Raw genomic sequence first — 14,224 nt, forward strand, 5'->3', positions numbered from 1 at the left:
CCTCCCAGACCGACGGTAGGGGGTAGAGTGCGCAACAACCAGGAAGGGGATTGGGAATTGGCATAACGAATAACATTGGGAGGGGAGAAAAACGGAAAAAGAAGGGGAAAAAAGATAATAATAATAAAAATGTAAAAAAAAAATATCGTACGCATGTTTTATGCACATGTCTGTGCGTACGCAGCATTGATACATGAGAGCCCTGGTTCCTCCCATACCATAAAGAAGACATGCTAGGTTTCCTGCAGTTGCCTCTTCACCAAGGCAGTGTTCATTTTGGCAGCTATTTTCATTTTAGTTTTAGTCTTAGTCATGTGTCAAGTGCTCCTTTTTCATCATATTTAGTCATCTGCATACATTTTTCGTTTAGTCAGTTTTAGTCAACTAAATGTCGAGCATTTTAGTCTTAGTCAGTGTTAGTCTCAATTTTGTCTTTTTTGTTTTTGTCTAGTTTTCGCTAATGAAAAAAGGGCTTTTTTATTGTAAATAATGCAATTCTATTTATTAAGTATAGTCTAGCCAAAACCCATCAGCTGATTCACAATAAGTTCAGTAGAAGGCTAGAAGCCCAATAGTAACCAAACATTCCTTGAAATGGTCAATAGATTCAGAAATAGTCAGACATGGAATGGAACATATTCTGATTTTAATTGCTTATTTTTTTTTTTACCAACAAAGCAACATTAGGATAGTGTAAATACACAGTACACACTGATTGCAATTCTCACTGGGACCTACTGTACAAATTCCACACACGTCACACAGACATTCCCTTTTGTCCGTCGAGTCGTACCGTAGATTGCTGACGTCACTTTAAACTTAAAACTTAAAATGGCGGCCCCCCATCAGAGCATTCGGCTAACAACATTAGCTTAGCGAACCTGCCACCGCACTTCTATGTGCATAAAGTGTGGTAACAAAATATCACAGCCCCTAAGACTGGGAGTGTTCTAACTCTACTGAGCATGTACCCAACATTATATGAAAAATAAAAAGTCATTACGATGTTTTAGTGCACTTCAAGCGCTAAAGAGTGACACGTTCAGCCGAACGCACAATTGGAGGGGGGCTCCCCACCCTCCAGAACATTTACAACAAGCGGTGCAGGGGCAAGGCTAAGAGAATCATTAAGGACTCCAGCCACCCGAACAACTGCCTCTTTGAACTGCTGCGGTCAGGCAAGCGATACCGGAGTCTCAAGGCGAGCACAGAAAGACTCAGAAGAAGCTTCTATCCCCAGGCCATCAGGCTGCTCAACGAACAATAAACACTACACAACAACCATCAAATGCACATAGCACACACATCCACACGCACACACTCACTTTAAACAAACACACTGCAGCACCCACTCTCCACACTTTATATTTATTGATAAAGGATTTGCACTACAACTCGTACACCTTACTGTAAATTGTACCTAAATTGTACCTCATCCCATTTCTGCTTTGCACTATATAGTATTATATATTAGTACACTGCATAGTATATTGTATATTATATGGTAACTCAGTTACGTCTATTCTGCATCGAACATTGTACATATGTCTATACTGAACACTGACCTCATTTTTTTTACTTCTAATTTACATGCTATACTATGTTATTTCATACTTATCTTGTCTAGCACAGTCTCTGGAGCGTAACAGTAAGAAGCATTTTGTATAAAAGTATTCTGTACTTCTGTATGACAACTATTAAAGAAACTTGAAACTTGAAACTAAAGGGATTCATAACAACTTATAGCAGGGTCAATCTCAGTGTTAGTACTCGTCGGTTTCTTTTCTTTTCATACAAACATTACCTTTTTAAGTGAACATGGTCTTGTCCTTGTTGTATCCATGTGTAATGTTGATAGTAGTGGGTGTACACAGATAAAAGGGAGCAAGCCTGTGTCTGGGATATAGGTCCCGACTCCCAGGCTATTAGCCTAGCCATCCTCTCAGCCTCTGTCGTCTTAAATGCTATGTTCTTTTGGTAGAACTGTTCGGCTGCCGCAGGAGTGTTGAGAGAGTAGCAGATTCCGTTCATGGTTATTGGTATAAGCTGTAGTCACGAGAGACCTGGGATGCGGTTTTTAGCCTCACGTATGTTATGTAGCTTGGCTTTTAGCCATAAACGCTGCAGAGCTTAACCCGGAAACGGAAATGGGAAATGCTGAAATAATAACGTGAATTATTCTAAAAGTTATTATTTTGTCTCATCTTGTTTTAGTCAACATAAATTAAGAGAATTCGTCATGGTTTTTGTAAACTACATTTTTGTGTCCTCAGTTGTGGTCAACGATATTTAATTAACTATTTAGTCACGTTAGTGTCGCATGATCAACATTAACGTGACGTCACGTCTCGTTGTCGTCGCAGGTAAAAGCTTCGTTGACGTAACATCTTTTGTCATAATTTTCGTTGACAAAATTAACACTGCACCAAGGTACTGCCATTACTACTAGAGTTGGTCTCTTGACCCCTGCTCCTACATAGTCAGGATGGATCAAACGCAGAGGATGAATTTCCCCCAAGGGGGTTAATAAATGTATATATCTGAGTGTTTTGCGTGTCCAGCTTGCGAAGACATTTTATAAAAATAAGTATTTAATTAGAATATCTCCTCCTGGTGTCTGTGTTCTCCAGGCCATCCCCATGACTCCCATCAGGATCAAAGTGGACCCGTCGCACGACGCCAGCAAGGTCAAGGCAGAGGGACCAGGAATCACCCGCAGTGGTAACACACACACACACACACAAAGACACACACACAGAGCTACACACACACACAATATGCACCTACAGAACTACTGAACTCATGACTCGCTGATCTTTCTCTCTCCATATTTTCTCTCCGTATTCTCTCTCCCTCTCCGTATTCTCTCTCTCTCCCTCTTTCCGTATTCTCTCTCTCCCTCTCTGTATTCTATCTCTTTCTCCCTCTGTATTCTCTCTCTCTCCCTCTCTGTATTCTCTCTCTCTCTCTCCATGTCTCTCTTCCTCTCTCTCTCTCTCTCTCTCTCTCCCCCTCTCTCTCATTATTCTCTGTCTCTTTCTCTCTCTCCCTCTCTCCGTATTCTCTCTCTCTCTCCCTCTCCGTATTCTCCCTCTCTCCGTATTCTCTCTCTCATTATTCTCTCTGTCTCTCTCTGTATTCTCTCTCTCCCTCTCCGTATTCTCTCTCTCTCTGTATTCTCTCTCTCTCTCTCTCTCTCTCTCTCTCTCTCTCTCTCTCTCTCTCTCTCTCTCTGTATTCTCTCTTTCTCCCCTCTCCGTATTCTCTCTCTCTCTCTCTCTCTCTCTGTATTCTCTCTCTCTCTCCCTCCCTCCCCCCCCCCTCTCTCTCTCTCTAGGTGTGGAGCTGAACAAGCCCACCCACTTCACAGTGAACACTAAAGGAGCAGGTAAAGCCAAGCTGGACTGTAAGTTCTCTGGACACGCCAAGGGGGAGTCCATCCAGGACTTCGAGATCATCAACAACCATGACAACACACAGACCGTCAAGTACACACCTGTCCAGCAGGTAACACACACACACACACACACACACACAGACCGTCAAGTACACACCTGTCCAGCAGGTAACACACACACACACACGCACACACACACACAGACCGTCAAGTACACACCTGTCCAGCAGGTAACACACACACACACACACACAGACCGTCAAGTACACACCTGTCCAGCAGGTAACACACACACACACACGCAGACCCTCAAGTACACACCTGTCCAGCAGGTAACACACACACGCACACACGGACCGTCAAGTACACACCTGTCCAGCAGGTAACACACACACACACACACACACACAGACCGTCAAGTACACACCTGTCCAGCAGGTAACACACACACACACACACACACACGCAGACCGTCAAGTACACACCTGTCCAGCAGGTAACACACACACACACACACACACACACAGACCGTCAAGTACACACCTGTCCAGCAGGTAACACACACACACACACACACAGACCGTCAAGTACACACCTGTCCAGCAGGTAACACACACACACACACACACACACACATACACACACACACACACACACACAGACAGACCGTCAAGTACACACCTGTCCAGCAGGTAACACACACACACACACACATCAAGTACACACCTGTCAAATACACATCTGTCAAATACACACATGTACAACAGGTAGGAGATTATATTGTTTACACTTTGCTTGTTTTTACTACCTGCACCCCCCCCCCCCCTCCCCCATGCTGCTATGATGCCTGAATTTCCCCAAGGGGATCAATAAAGGAATATCTTATCTTATCTTATGCACATGCACGCACACACCCTCACGTAAACACCCTCAAATGTATTTGCGAGTTTTCTGCATGGAGCAGAGTTGTAACTCCTCCCCTTCCTGTCCCAGGGCCCTCTGGGAGTGGCTGTGACCTACGGAGGAGACAACATCCCCAAGAGCCCGTTCAACGTGGGCGTGGCCCCGCCCCTGGACCTCAGCAAGATCAGCGTGGCCGGCCTGGGAGGCAGTGAGTCCACTTCCTGTTCCTGTCGCTAGGACCCGCCTTCTCTTGACCATGTCACTTCTCATTGGCCTTTTCAATTAACTCATCGACTGCCACGCTTTTTTTTCCATCTTCAATACCTGGCACCAGCGTTTCAGACTGTTTTTTCTTTTATCCACTTTTTCTCCCATTTTCTATATTTTCTCCCATCCCAATTTCGTATCATCCAATTCAACCCTCCCCTGTCACGAACACTGTTTCTTGCCTCCCACAAGCCGGCTGCAATGTGGACTAAGTCATACATAGCACAAGTCCCCTACGGTACTTGAGGTAACAGCAGTCGCATCTTTTCACCTGCGCAGCTCGATCTCTGTGTCGAGGAGTAACGCGTGGGAGGCTCACGCTGCCCCCGACACTTCCTGATTCTACTGCGCAGGCGCACCAACCGACCTGTAGGAGTCGCTGTCCACAACGCCCGAGCCCCACCCATCAGTTTCCCACCCCCTAATACGGCCAATGTGTATTAGTACAGACGACCAGCTAAACTGAAGGCAATGTGGAGCGCTGGGCTCGAACAGGCGAGCCCAGCGTCTCCAGTATTCGTGGCGAGCGCCTTGCCCACTACGCCGCGTAGCCGCCCGCGTTTCAGACTGTTTTAACAATGTTTTTGTAGACCCATCGTATATATTCCATATTATAGCTATGGAGACATACTATGGCTCATTTGAAATGCTTACAGTATATTTATACTCCCGACGGGGAACAAACCGTTTGTTTCTACAAACTTCCGTTCCTGCGCAACCCCACTCTAATTTGTGGCCATTTTCCCAAAATGCATGCACATTTTTCTAGAAAGCGAGATATCGCGTCTTTTGTGAATTATGCGCCTGGCTTGGCCCGGCGGTGAGATTTTGAGTTTGACGAGACCCCCTGTGTATTTGTAATCCATAAACGTACCTCGTCCATGTCGTGCACCAGCGAATTTGCAAGAAGGAGGCTGGGAAGGGCGGCGCTATGAGTCTGATGGATATTAGCCAATATTTATTATACATATTATTATGGATATTAGCCAATATTTATTATACATATTATTATGGATATTCGCCAACGTGTATTATAAATATTGTTATGGATATTCGCCAATATTTATTATACATATTATTATGGATATTAGCCAATATTTATTATAAATATACATTTATTAAATCTTATTATCAAGAAAACACTGCGGCGGGAAAGAAATGTGGGTTGAAGCTGTCTCCTGCAACTTCACTGGTACTACCCCCCCCCCCTCTATCTACAGAGATGACGGTGGGTAAGGACCAGGAAGTGACCGTGAAGTCAAAGGGCGCTGGAGGTCAAGGCAAGGTCGCCGCCAAGGTGACCGGTCCAGCAGGCAAACCAGTGACCAGCAAGGTACAGAGATACTGTGACCATGTTGTATTATCCTTCTACTAATGGTGTCTGTGATTAGACTGATGTAACCATGTTGTATATCCTTCTACTAATGGTGTCTGTGATTAGACTGATGTAACCATGTTGTATATCCTTCTACTAATGGTGTCTGTGATTAGACTGATGTAACCATGTTGTATATCCTTCTACTAATGGTGTCTGTGATTAGACTGACTGTGACCATGTTGTATTATCCTTCTACTAATGGTGTCTGTGATTAGACTGACTGTGACCATGTTGTATATCCTTCTACTAATGGTGTCTGTGATTAGACTGATGTAACCATGTTGTATATCCTTCTACTAATGGTGTCTGTGATTAGACTGACTGTGACCATGTTGTATTATCCTTCTACTAATAGTGTCTGTGATTAGACTGACTGTGACCATGTTGTATTATCCTTCTACTAATAGTGTCTGTGATTAGACTGACTGTGACCATGTTGTATTATCCTTCTACTAATGGTGTCTGTGATTAGACTGACTGTGACCATGTTGTATTATCCTTCTACTAATGGTGTCTGTGATTAGACTGATGTACCCATGTTGTATATATTTATTTATTATTTTACCTTTATTTTACCAGGTAGTCACTTGAGATCAAATCAAATGTATTTGTAAGGCCCGACAACACACGTTAATGTCCCCATGGGCCGGACAGATCTTCTTTAAACAAGTCAAGAAGAAAACATAACAATAAGTCAAGAACAAAACAACAACAACACCATAAGGTCCACATTTCTTTTAAATAAATGCAAATTAATGCAACGCTCCCAGACATACCCCACACGAAGGTAAGGAAAAACTCACCAAAACCTAGCAATAGGAGGAGAGAAACCTTAGAAGGGCCATTCAAGGGGGGATCTCCCTTCTTAGATGTCGTGATAGTAGTGTTGCAGTAAAAACAGGCGAACAGTTGGTAAGCATGCATAATGAAACACAGATGAGTGCATGCGATGGCAACTGAACATTTTGAAAAGAGATCAATGATCTCTTTTTTTCGATATCCTTCTACTAATGGTGTCTGTGATTCTAATAAGAATATATATTATACATCTGTTTTATCGAATAAGAATATATATTAATCTGTTTTATAAGAAAACGTTTTCAGTCTGTTCACCTCATTGCAATAATTTTTATTGCAGTACAATGGGATTGTAAAATGTATGAATGAATACATAAAAAAAAAAAAACTGTATCGATATATATTGCTGTATTGATTTGCCACCGCCACCCCCATCTATGATGGCCAAAGCCTGTGGATCTGTATATCATTTTATATTTTAATTCCCGTCTTTACATCTATTATTATATTGAAACGTATGACTGACAGCCTCTCTATCCAATAAGGTGCACAGTGTTTAATCATGACCCCTCTGGTAGGTGGAGCCTGGACTGAGCCCAGAGACCAGTCAGCTGAGGTTCATCCCCCGGGAGGCGGGGCCATACCAGGTCGAGCTGACCTATGACGGAGCTCCAATCCTTGGATCCCCGTTCAACCCCACAGCCTATCCCCCGACAGACCCCTCCAAGGTCAGCCTCTTCCACCAATCATCCAATAGGGACAGACTCCTCTAAGGTCCGCCTCTTCCACCAATCATCCAATAGGGACAGACCCCTCCAAGGTCCGCCTCTTCCACCAATCACCCAATAGGGACGGATGAAGGTCTCTTTAGATTAGATTCAAATGTATTGTCATCATGCAGCGCAAGTACAGTACAACGAGAAGAAGTCTGGCATCCAACCAGAGTGCAAATGTAACAGTAAAGTACAATATTAATATACAATGTACAGGATCCAGTAGTTTAAAAACTTTTAATCTCAATCGGATCCGATCAGCTTTTTAAATCCAATTTTTTTTTTTTTTTTTTTTTTTTGTGATCCAGGATCAGACAACTCTGCCAGATTTTTGTCCCGGTATTTCAAGGCAATCCAGGATGGGATCACCCTGATCCAGATCCAGACTTTTCAAGATTACTAGATCCTGAATATCGATCGGTGCTTTAATCCTACCAATCTCCATCTAGTGGTTATGAAAAATAATACTAGGAAGACAAGAGACCACATTGCAGATAGATGGATACTGATAGATAGATAGATAGATAGATAGATAGATAGATAGATGGAGATTTGTATTGATAGTGAACATATATACAAGTATACATATAGAGGCCCACCATTATCAAAAGGATAAAAACGCAAGAAAGCTTACAGCTTATTTCCATTGCGGTCCTTCAGATGTCTGAGTAATATGCACTGGTGAGTGTCTGCCTGGATGGTGCTAATCCGATGTATGTACAGAGTTGTAGTATTAATATGTACAGTGATACAGGTATAAAGACAGTAAGTCATACTGGCCAGCGGTGTAACTAGTAAGAGATATGTACAGATATAGATATAGTATTAATATGTACAGTGATACAGGTATAAAGACACTATGGTAATAAGTCATACTGGCCAGCAGCGTAACTAGTAAGAGTAGGTAAGAGATATGTATAGATATAGTACAAAATGTAATTGATATTCTCATTTGGTTCATTACAATTGACTCAAGCCTAGTAACAGACACAGTATTTCTGACACTGGGAATACATTCCCTTAGATCCATAGATGCGGCACGGTGGTGTAGTGGTTAACACTGTCGCCTCACAGCAAGAAGGTCCAGGGTTCGATTCCCGCTTGGGGACCAGGTTTCCATGATGCCAGGTACCCAGGTGGGGAATCTCCCAGGCCATTCTGTGTGTGGAGTTTGCATGTTCTCCCCGTGCTCGCAAGGGTTTCCCCCCCGATAAGATAAACCCAATGGAAAAACATGCACAACAACAGATCGCTAACGCTGTGGTGTCCTTGACGAAGACGGACAGGAGCACTTGGATTGGTCCCCTGGCGCGGCTCACGTTGCGCCTGTCTGCTCCCGGCTGCCCTTGGGGGGGAAGGACGACGGGATGGGTTAATCGCAGAGACGAATCGCATACATGCATCGCATGCATGCCAATTAATGACCTCTGAGCAGGTCCTAAATTATAAATTATAAATTATTATGTCCCTAGAATCAGATACCAAGAACATGCAAATGGACCATATTTAAAAAAAAAAAAAAAAAAAGAAAAAAAGTCTGTAAATGTGTATTCTACGTTCTTATGGACTGAATGAGATAAAAAAAATAATGTTAATAAAAAAAAAAAAAAATTGTGAGTTAATTTTCATAACACGATAATTTGCTGTGTAATTAATTAATCTAATTAACGTGATAAACTGACAGCCCTAATATATATATATATATATATATCTGTGTGTGTGTATATTATATACAGAGTTATATGAGTAGTAGACTATAGTTTAAGACCAGCCTCTTCTGCCCCTCAGGTGCGCTGCTCTGGCCCAGGCTTGGAGCGCGCCAAGGTCGGGGAGACGGGCGAGTTTGCGGTGGACTGCACCAACGCCGGCCCGGCCGAGCTGACCATCGAGATCATCTCGGACAGTGGGACGGAGGCGGAGGTCCACATCCAGGACAACGGCGACGGGACCTACACCATCACCTACACCCCGCTGTACCCCGGCTGCTACACCCTCACCATCCGCTACGGCGGGCAGGACGTGCCCAACTTCCCCGCCCGCCTCACCGTGGAGCCCGCCGTGGACGCCAGCGGAGTGCGCGTGTTCGGGCCCGGGGTGGAGGGCAAAGGTCAGGGGATTTGATTGTTTGTTTGATTGATTGAAAACTTTATTTAACAGATTTAGCAGAATGGGTACAATACAGTACGGCTCAATACACACAATGGACCTGTCTCAAAACCCTGCCCTCTTTTCTTGATCCTCCAATCACAGCTGTCGCTTACCTCTGACTCAAGAAAAGGGGCAGGGTTTGAGACAGGTCTATTGTTAAGGGGATGCAGACCAGAGAAAGACTTTCGTCTTGTTTACATCAGGGTCCCCCATTTTCAATTCATCATAATATATGACACACAGATAGACAGTACTACTGCTACATCTATACATTTATGACATACCAGATATACAAATATACAGCACTGTTTGTGATACAAAAGGAGTCTAAAAAGAGTATACATTTGAGGGGGAAGAAACTGTACATTGGAAGAGGTTAGGTGGGGGGGGGGGGGGGGGGGGGGACTGTACATTGGAGGGGGTTGGGTTTGGACATTTACAGGGGCCAGTTTCGGATTGCAGTCTCCCGTAGCTGCTCTTTGAGAGAGGTTTTGAAAGTGGGTAGTGATTCACATTCCTTTACAGCTGTGGGGGTAGGGTGTTCCACATTGATGTGGCACAATCTAGGGTTATGTTTCCTTACTGCTGCTGTGACCCGTTATTGAAATGAACCGGAAAACATCTCACCGCTTTGTCTTAACGAGCTGAAGCTTAACACATTGAGTGCCACGCGCCCCTTCCGGGAAGTGCATCTGGCCTCGCCGTCCATTAACCCCATGTAATCGCTCACCTTGTTTGTAGAGCTAAACCTATATTTTATATTATAGCTATGGGTCTAATAACGCCGTCGATTGTCAGTGAGATGCTTCCAGTCAACGTGCAAAAAACTGATCATTTTTTCATCCGTACATTTTCGTTTTATACCGTTTTTGAATATGAATATAGTTTGGGTGCTTCTGAGTAATTCCAGGAAAAAGACGCGAAAATAGCGTTTTTGTGTAATTCACTTATCACGTTGTCATTTTTTGCCTGATTATCGAATCTTCCTGAAATCAACGCTAGATTATCATTATTATGTCTCCTCGTGCATACATGAAATGGGCCCTGGAGTGCGGCGTTACCCCAACGGTAAACAGTCACACACAACACACTAGGGCTGTACCGAATGTCATTTTTTAACATTCAAAGCTTCTATTGAAGTATTCGAACGAAGCTTCGAATGTCTATTAAAAAAAGAAAAAAAAAATTCGTCAATATAAATAATCCAATAAGGGCACGGTTGGTATGAAAGTGATGGTGACGTCTTATAGTATAATATTAGTGTAGCCTAATCTTTAACTGCAACTGTGAAGAAAACCCCCATTGGTTTAAACAGATTGAATAGACGGGGGGGGGGAAAGATAAAAAATGTAAAATAAAAACAAATTTATAAAAAATTTGAATGTTGATTTAGAAAATTCGAATGTCAACATTATGATCGAAGCATTCGGTACAGCACACACAGACAGCTTCAATCACGGTAGAAAAAAATATCAGATCAACGCAAGATTGGATATATAGAGCCTGGTCTCTATATGCAAAAAAAATAATCCAATTATCTGATCGCCATTCCAGTTATCCACAGCGATCCTGTCTCCAACGTTATTGGGCATTGCACATGAACGGGCGGGCGGGGTCAGTTGTCCAAGCCATCCCTACAAGCGTGTGTTTTGCCGGAGTGTTTAGGACCCGCCCCCACGCTGCAGCTCGGTAGAGAAAAGAAACTACACCGTTTCTAATGAAGTGCAATAGCGGCCGAAGGCATTAGAGGGCGGTATAAGACCGTCTGCCAGCTCAGACACATTCAGAACAGCATGCACAAGGTGCCCCGCTGAATTATGAATGGCAATAGCGAATAAAAGAAATACCGTGAGAAAAACGTACATCTACGTTTCCGGCACTCAACCGTCCGGCGACAGAAACGTAGTTCTACGTGAACGGCACCCAAAGGGTTAATGAGATGTTCCTTTATTTATCCCCTTGGGGGAATTCAGGCGTCATAGCAGAATGGGGAGGGGAGGTACAGGTACAGGTATGGGCAGGGTAATAGTAGAAAGACATATAGGCAATACAATTTATATTAAAGATAAAATGCTTTAAAAGCATTTCTCCATCAAACATTTTCTTTATATATCTTTTTTTCAAACTTTTACTTTTATTGGATTTGGTTTGAAACCATTAACAAAAAAGAAAGACGGAACAACCGTGGTTACATTTGACTTCTATCTAGTGGGCATTTCAAACGAGAGACTTGTATGATGTTTAACGTCCCTCTGTCCTCTCTGAGAGACTTGTATGATGGTTAACATGTCTCTGTCCTCTCTGAGAGACTTGTATGATGGTTAACGTGTCTCTGTCCTCTCTGAGAGACTTGTATGATGGTTAACGTGTCTCTCTGAGAGACTTGTATGATGTTTAACGTCCCTCTGTCCTCTCTGAGAGACTTGTATGATGGTTAACATGTCTCTGTCCTCTCTGAGAGACTTGTATGATGGTTAACATGTCTCTGTCCTCTCTGAGAGACTTGTATGATGGTTAACATGTCTCTGTCCTCTCTGAGAGACTTGTATGATGGTTAACATGTCTCTGTCCTCTCTGAGAGACTTGTATGATGGTTAACATGTCTCTGTCCTCTCTGAGAGACTTGTATGATGGTTAACGTCCCTCTGTCCTCTCTGAGAGACTTGTATGATGGTTAACGTCCCTCTGTCCTCTCTGAGAGACTTGTATGATGGTTAACGTGTCTCTGTCCTCTCTGAGAGACTTGTATGATGGTTAACATGTCTCTGTCCTCTCTGAGAGACTTGTATGATGGTTAACGTGTCTCTGTCCTCTCTGAGAGACTTGTATGATGGTTAACGTGTCTCTGTCCTCTCTGAGAGACTTGTATGATGGTTAACATGTCTCTGTCCTCTCTGAGAGACTTGTATGATGGTTAACGTGTCTCTGTCCTCTCTGAGAGACTTGTATGATGGTTAACGTGTCTCTGTCCTCTCTGAGAGACTTGTATGATGGTTAACGTGTCTCTCTGAGAGACTTGTATGATGGTTAACGTGTCTCTGTCCTCTCTGAGAGACTTGTATGATGGTTAACGTGTCTCTGTCCTCTCTGAGAGACTTGTATGATGGTTAACGTGTCTCTGTCCTCTCTGAGAGACTTGTATGATGGTTAACGTCCCTCTGTCCTCTCTGAGAGACTTGTATGATGGTTAACGTGTCTCTGTCCTCTCTGAGAGACTTGTATGATGGTTAACGTGTCTCTGTCCTCTCTGAGAGACTTGTATGATGGTTAACGTCCCTCTGTCCTCTCTGAGAGACTTGTATGATGGTTAACGTGTCTCTGTCCTCTCTGAGAGACTTGTATGATGGTTAACGTGTCTCTCTGTCCTCTCTGAGAGACTTGTATGATGGTTAACATGTCTCTGTCCTCTCTGAGAGACTTGTATGATGGTTAACGTGTCTCTGTCCTCTCTGAGAGACTTGTATGATGGTTAACGTGTCTCTCTGAGAGACTTGTATGATGGTTAACGTGTCTCTCTGTCCTCTCTGAGAGACTTGTATGATGGTTAACATGTCTCTGTCCTCTCTGAGAGACTTGTATGATGGTTAACGTCCCTCTGTCCTCTCTGAGAGACTTGTATGATGGTTAACGTGTCTCTGTCCTCTCTGAGAGACTTGTATGATGGTTAACATGTCTCTGTCCTCTCTGAGAGACTTGTATGATGGTTAACGTCCCTCTGTCCTCTCTGAGAGACTTGTATGATGGTTAACGTGTCTCTGTCCTCTCTGAGAGACTTGTATGATGGTTAACGTGTCTCTGTCCTCTCTAAGAGACTTGTATGATGGTTAACGCCCCTCTGTCCTCTCTGAGAGACTTGTATGATGGTTAACGTGTCTCTCTGAGAGACTTGTATGATGGTTAACGTGTCTCTGTCCTCTAAGAGACTTGTATGATGGTTAACGCCCCTCTCCGTGCGTCTCCAGGCGTGTTCCGCGAGGCCACCACGGACTTCACAGTGGACGCCCGCGCTCTGACCCAGAAGGGAGGCGACCACATCAAGACCCGCATAAGCAACCCGTCCGGCAGCCTGACAGACGCCATCATCACCGACCTGGGAGACGGGATCTACAGCGTGGAGTACACTCCCTACGAGGAGGGTGAGTCTGGTGAAGGGTGTTGTTCACCAACACCACCATCAACACTACAAACACCATCACCACTACCAACACCATCACCACCAACACCACCACTACCAACCACCACTACAACACCACTACCACCAACACCACCACTACCAACACCAACACTACCAACCACCACTACTACCACCACCATTACCAACAACACTACCACTACCAACACCAACACTACCAACACCACCACCACCACTACCACCACCAACACCACTACAGCCTTGTCTTAGTGTTTCCTGTTCCTCTGGTGTGTTTGTCTTAGTGTTTCCTGTTCCTCTGGTGTGTTTGCCTCAGTGTTTTAACTTGTGTTTCCTGTTCCTCTGGTGTGTTTGCCTCAGTGTTTTAACTGTGTTTCCTGTTCCTCTGGTGTGTTTGCCTCAGTGTTGTA

General features: G+C 43.8%; 1 protein-coding gene across 2 annotated transcripts in view; it reads left to right on the forward strand.

The window, feature by feature from the left end:
• The window catches only part of flna (filamin A, alpha (actin binding protein 280)), a 161,371-nt gene that overhangs the window by 92,715 nt on the left and 54,432 nt on the right, over window positions 1-14,224 (forward strand). For both annotated transcript variants that reach the window (XM_084332810.1, XM_084332809.1), the window contains exons 18-24: window positions 2,631-2,721; window positions 3,338-3,507; window positions 4,391-4,508; window positions 5,788-5,900; window positions 7,322-7,471; window positions 9,305-9,623; window positions 13,627-13,800. In XM_084332810.1, the coding sequence (XP_084188936.1) occupies window positions 2,631-2,721; window positions 3,338-3,507; window positions 4,391-4,508; window positions 5,788-5,900; window positions 7,322-7,471; window positions 9,305-9,623; window positions 13,627-13,800 (1,135 nt within the window). The remainder of the gene's footprint in view (window positions 1-2,630; window positions 2,722-3,337; window positions 3,508-4,390; window positions 4,509-5,787; window positions 5,901-7,321; window positions 7,472-9,304; window positions 9,624-13,626; window positions 13,801-14,224) is intronic.

This window comes from Notolepis coatsorum (assembly GCF_963971535.1).
Source record: "Notolepis coatsorum genome assembly, chromosome: 17".
NCBI lineage: Eukaryota > Metazoa > Chordata > Actinopteri > Aulopiformes > Paralepididae > Notolepis > Notolepis coatsorum.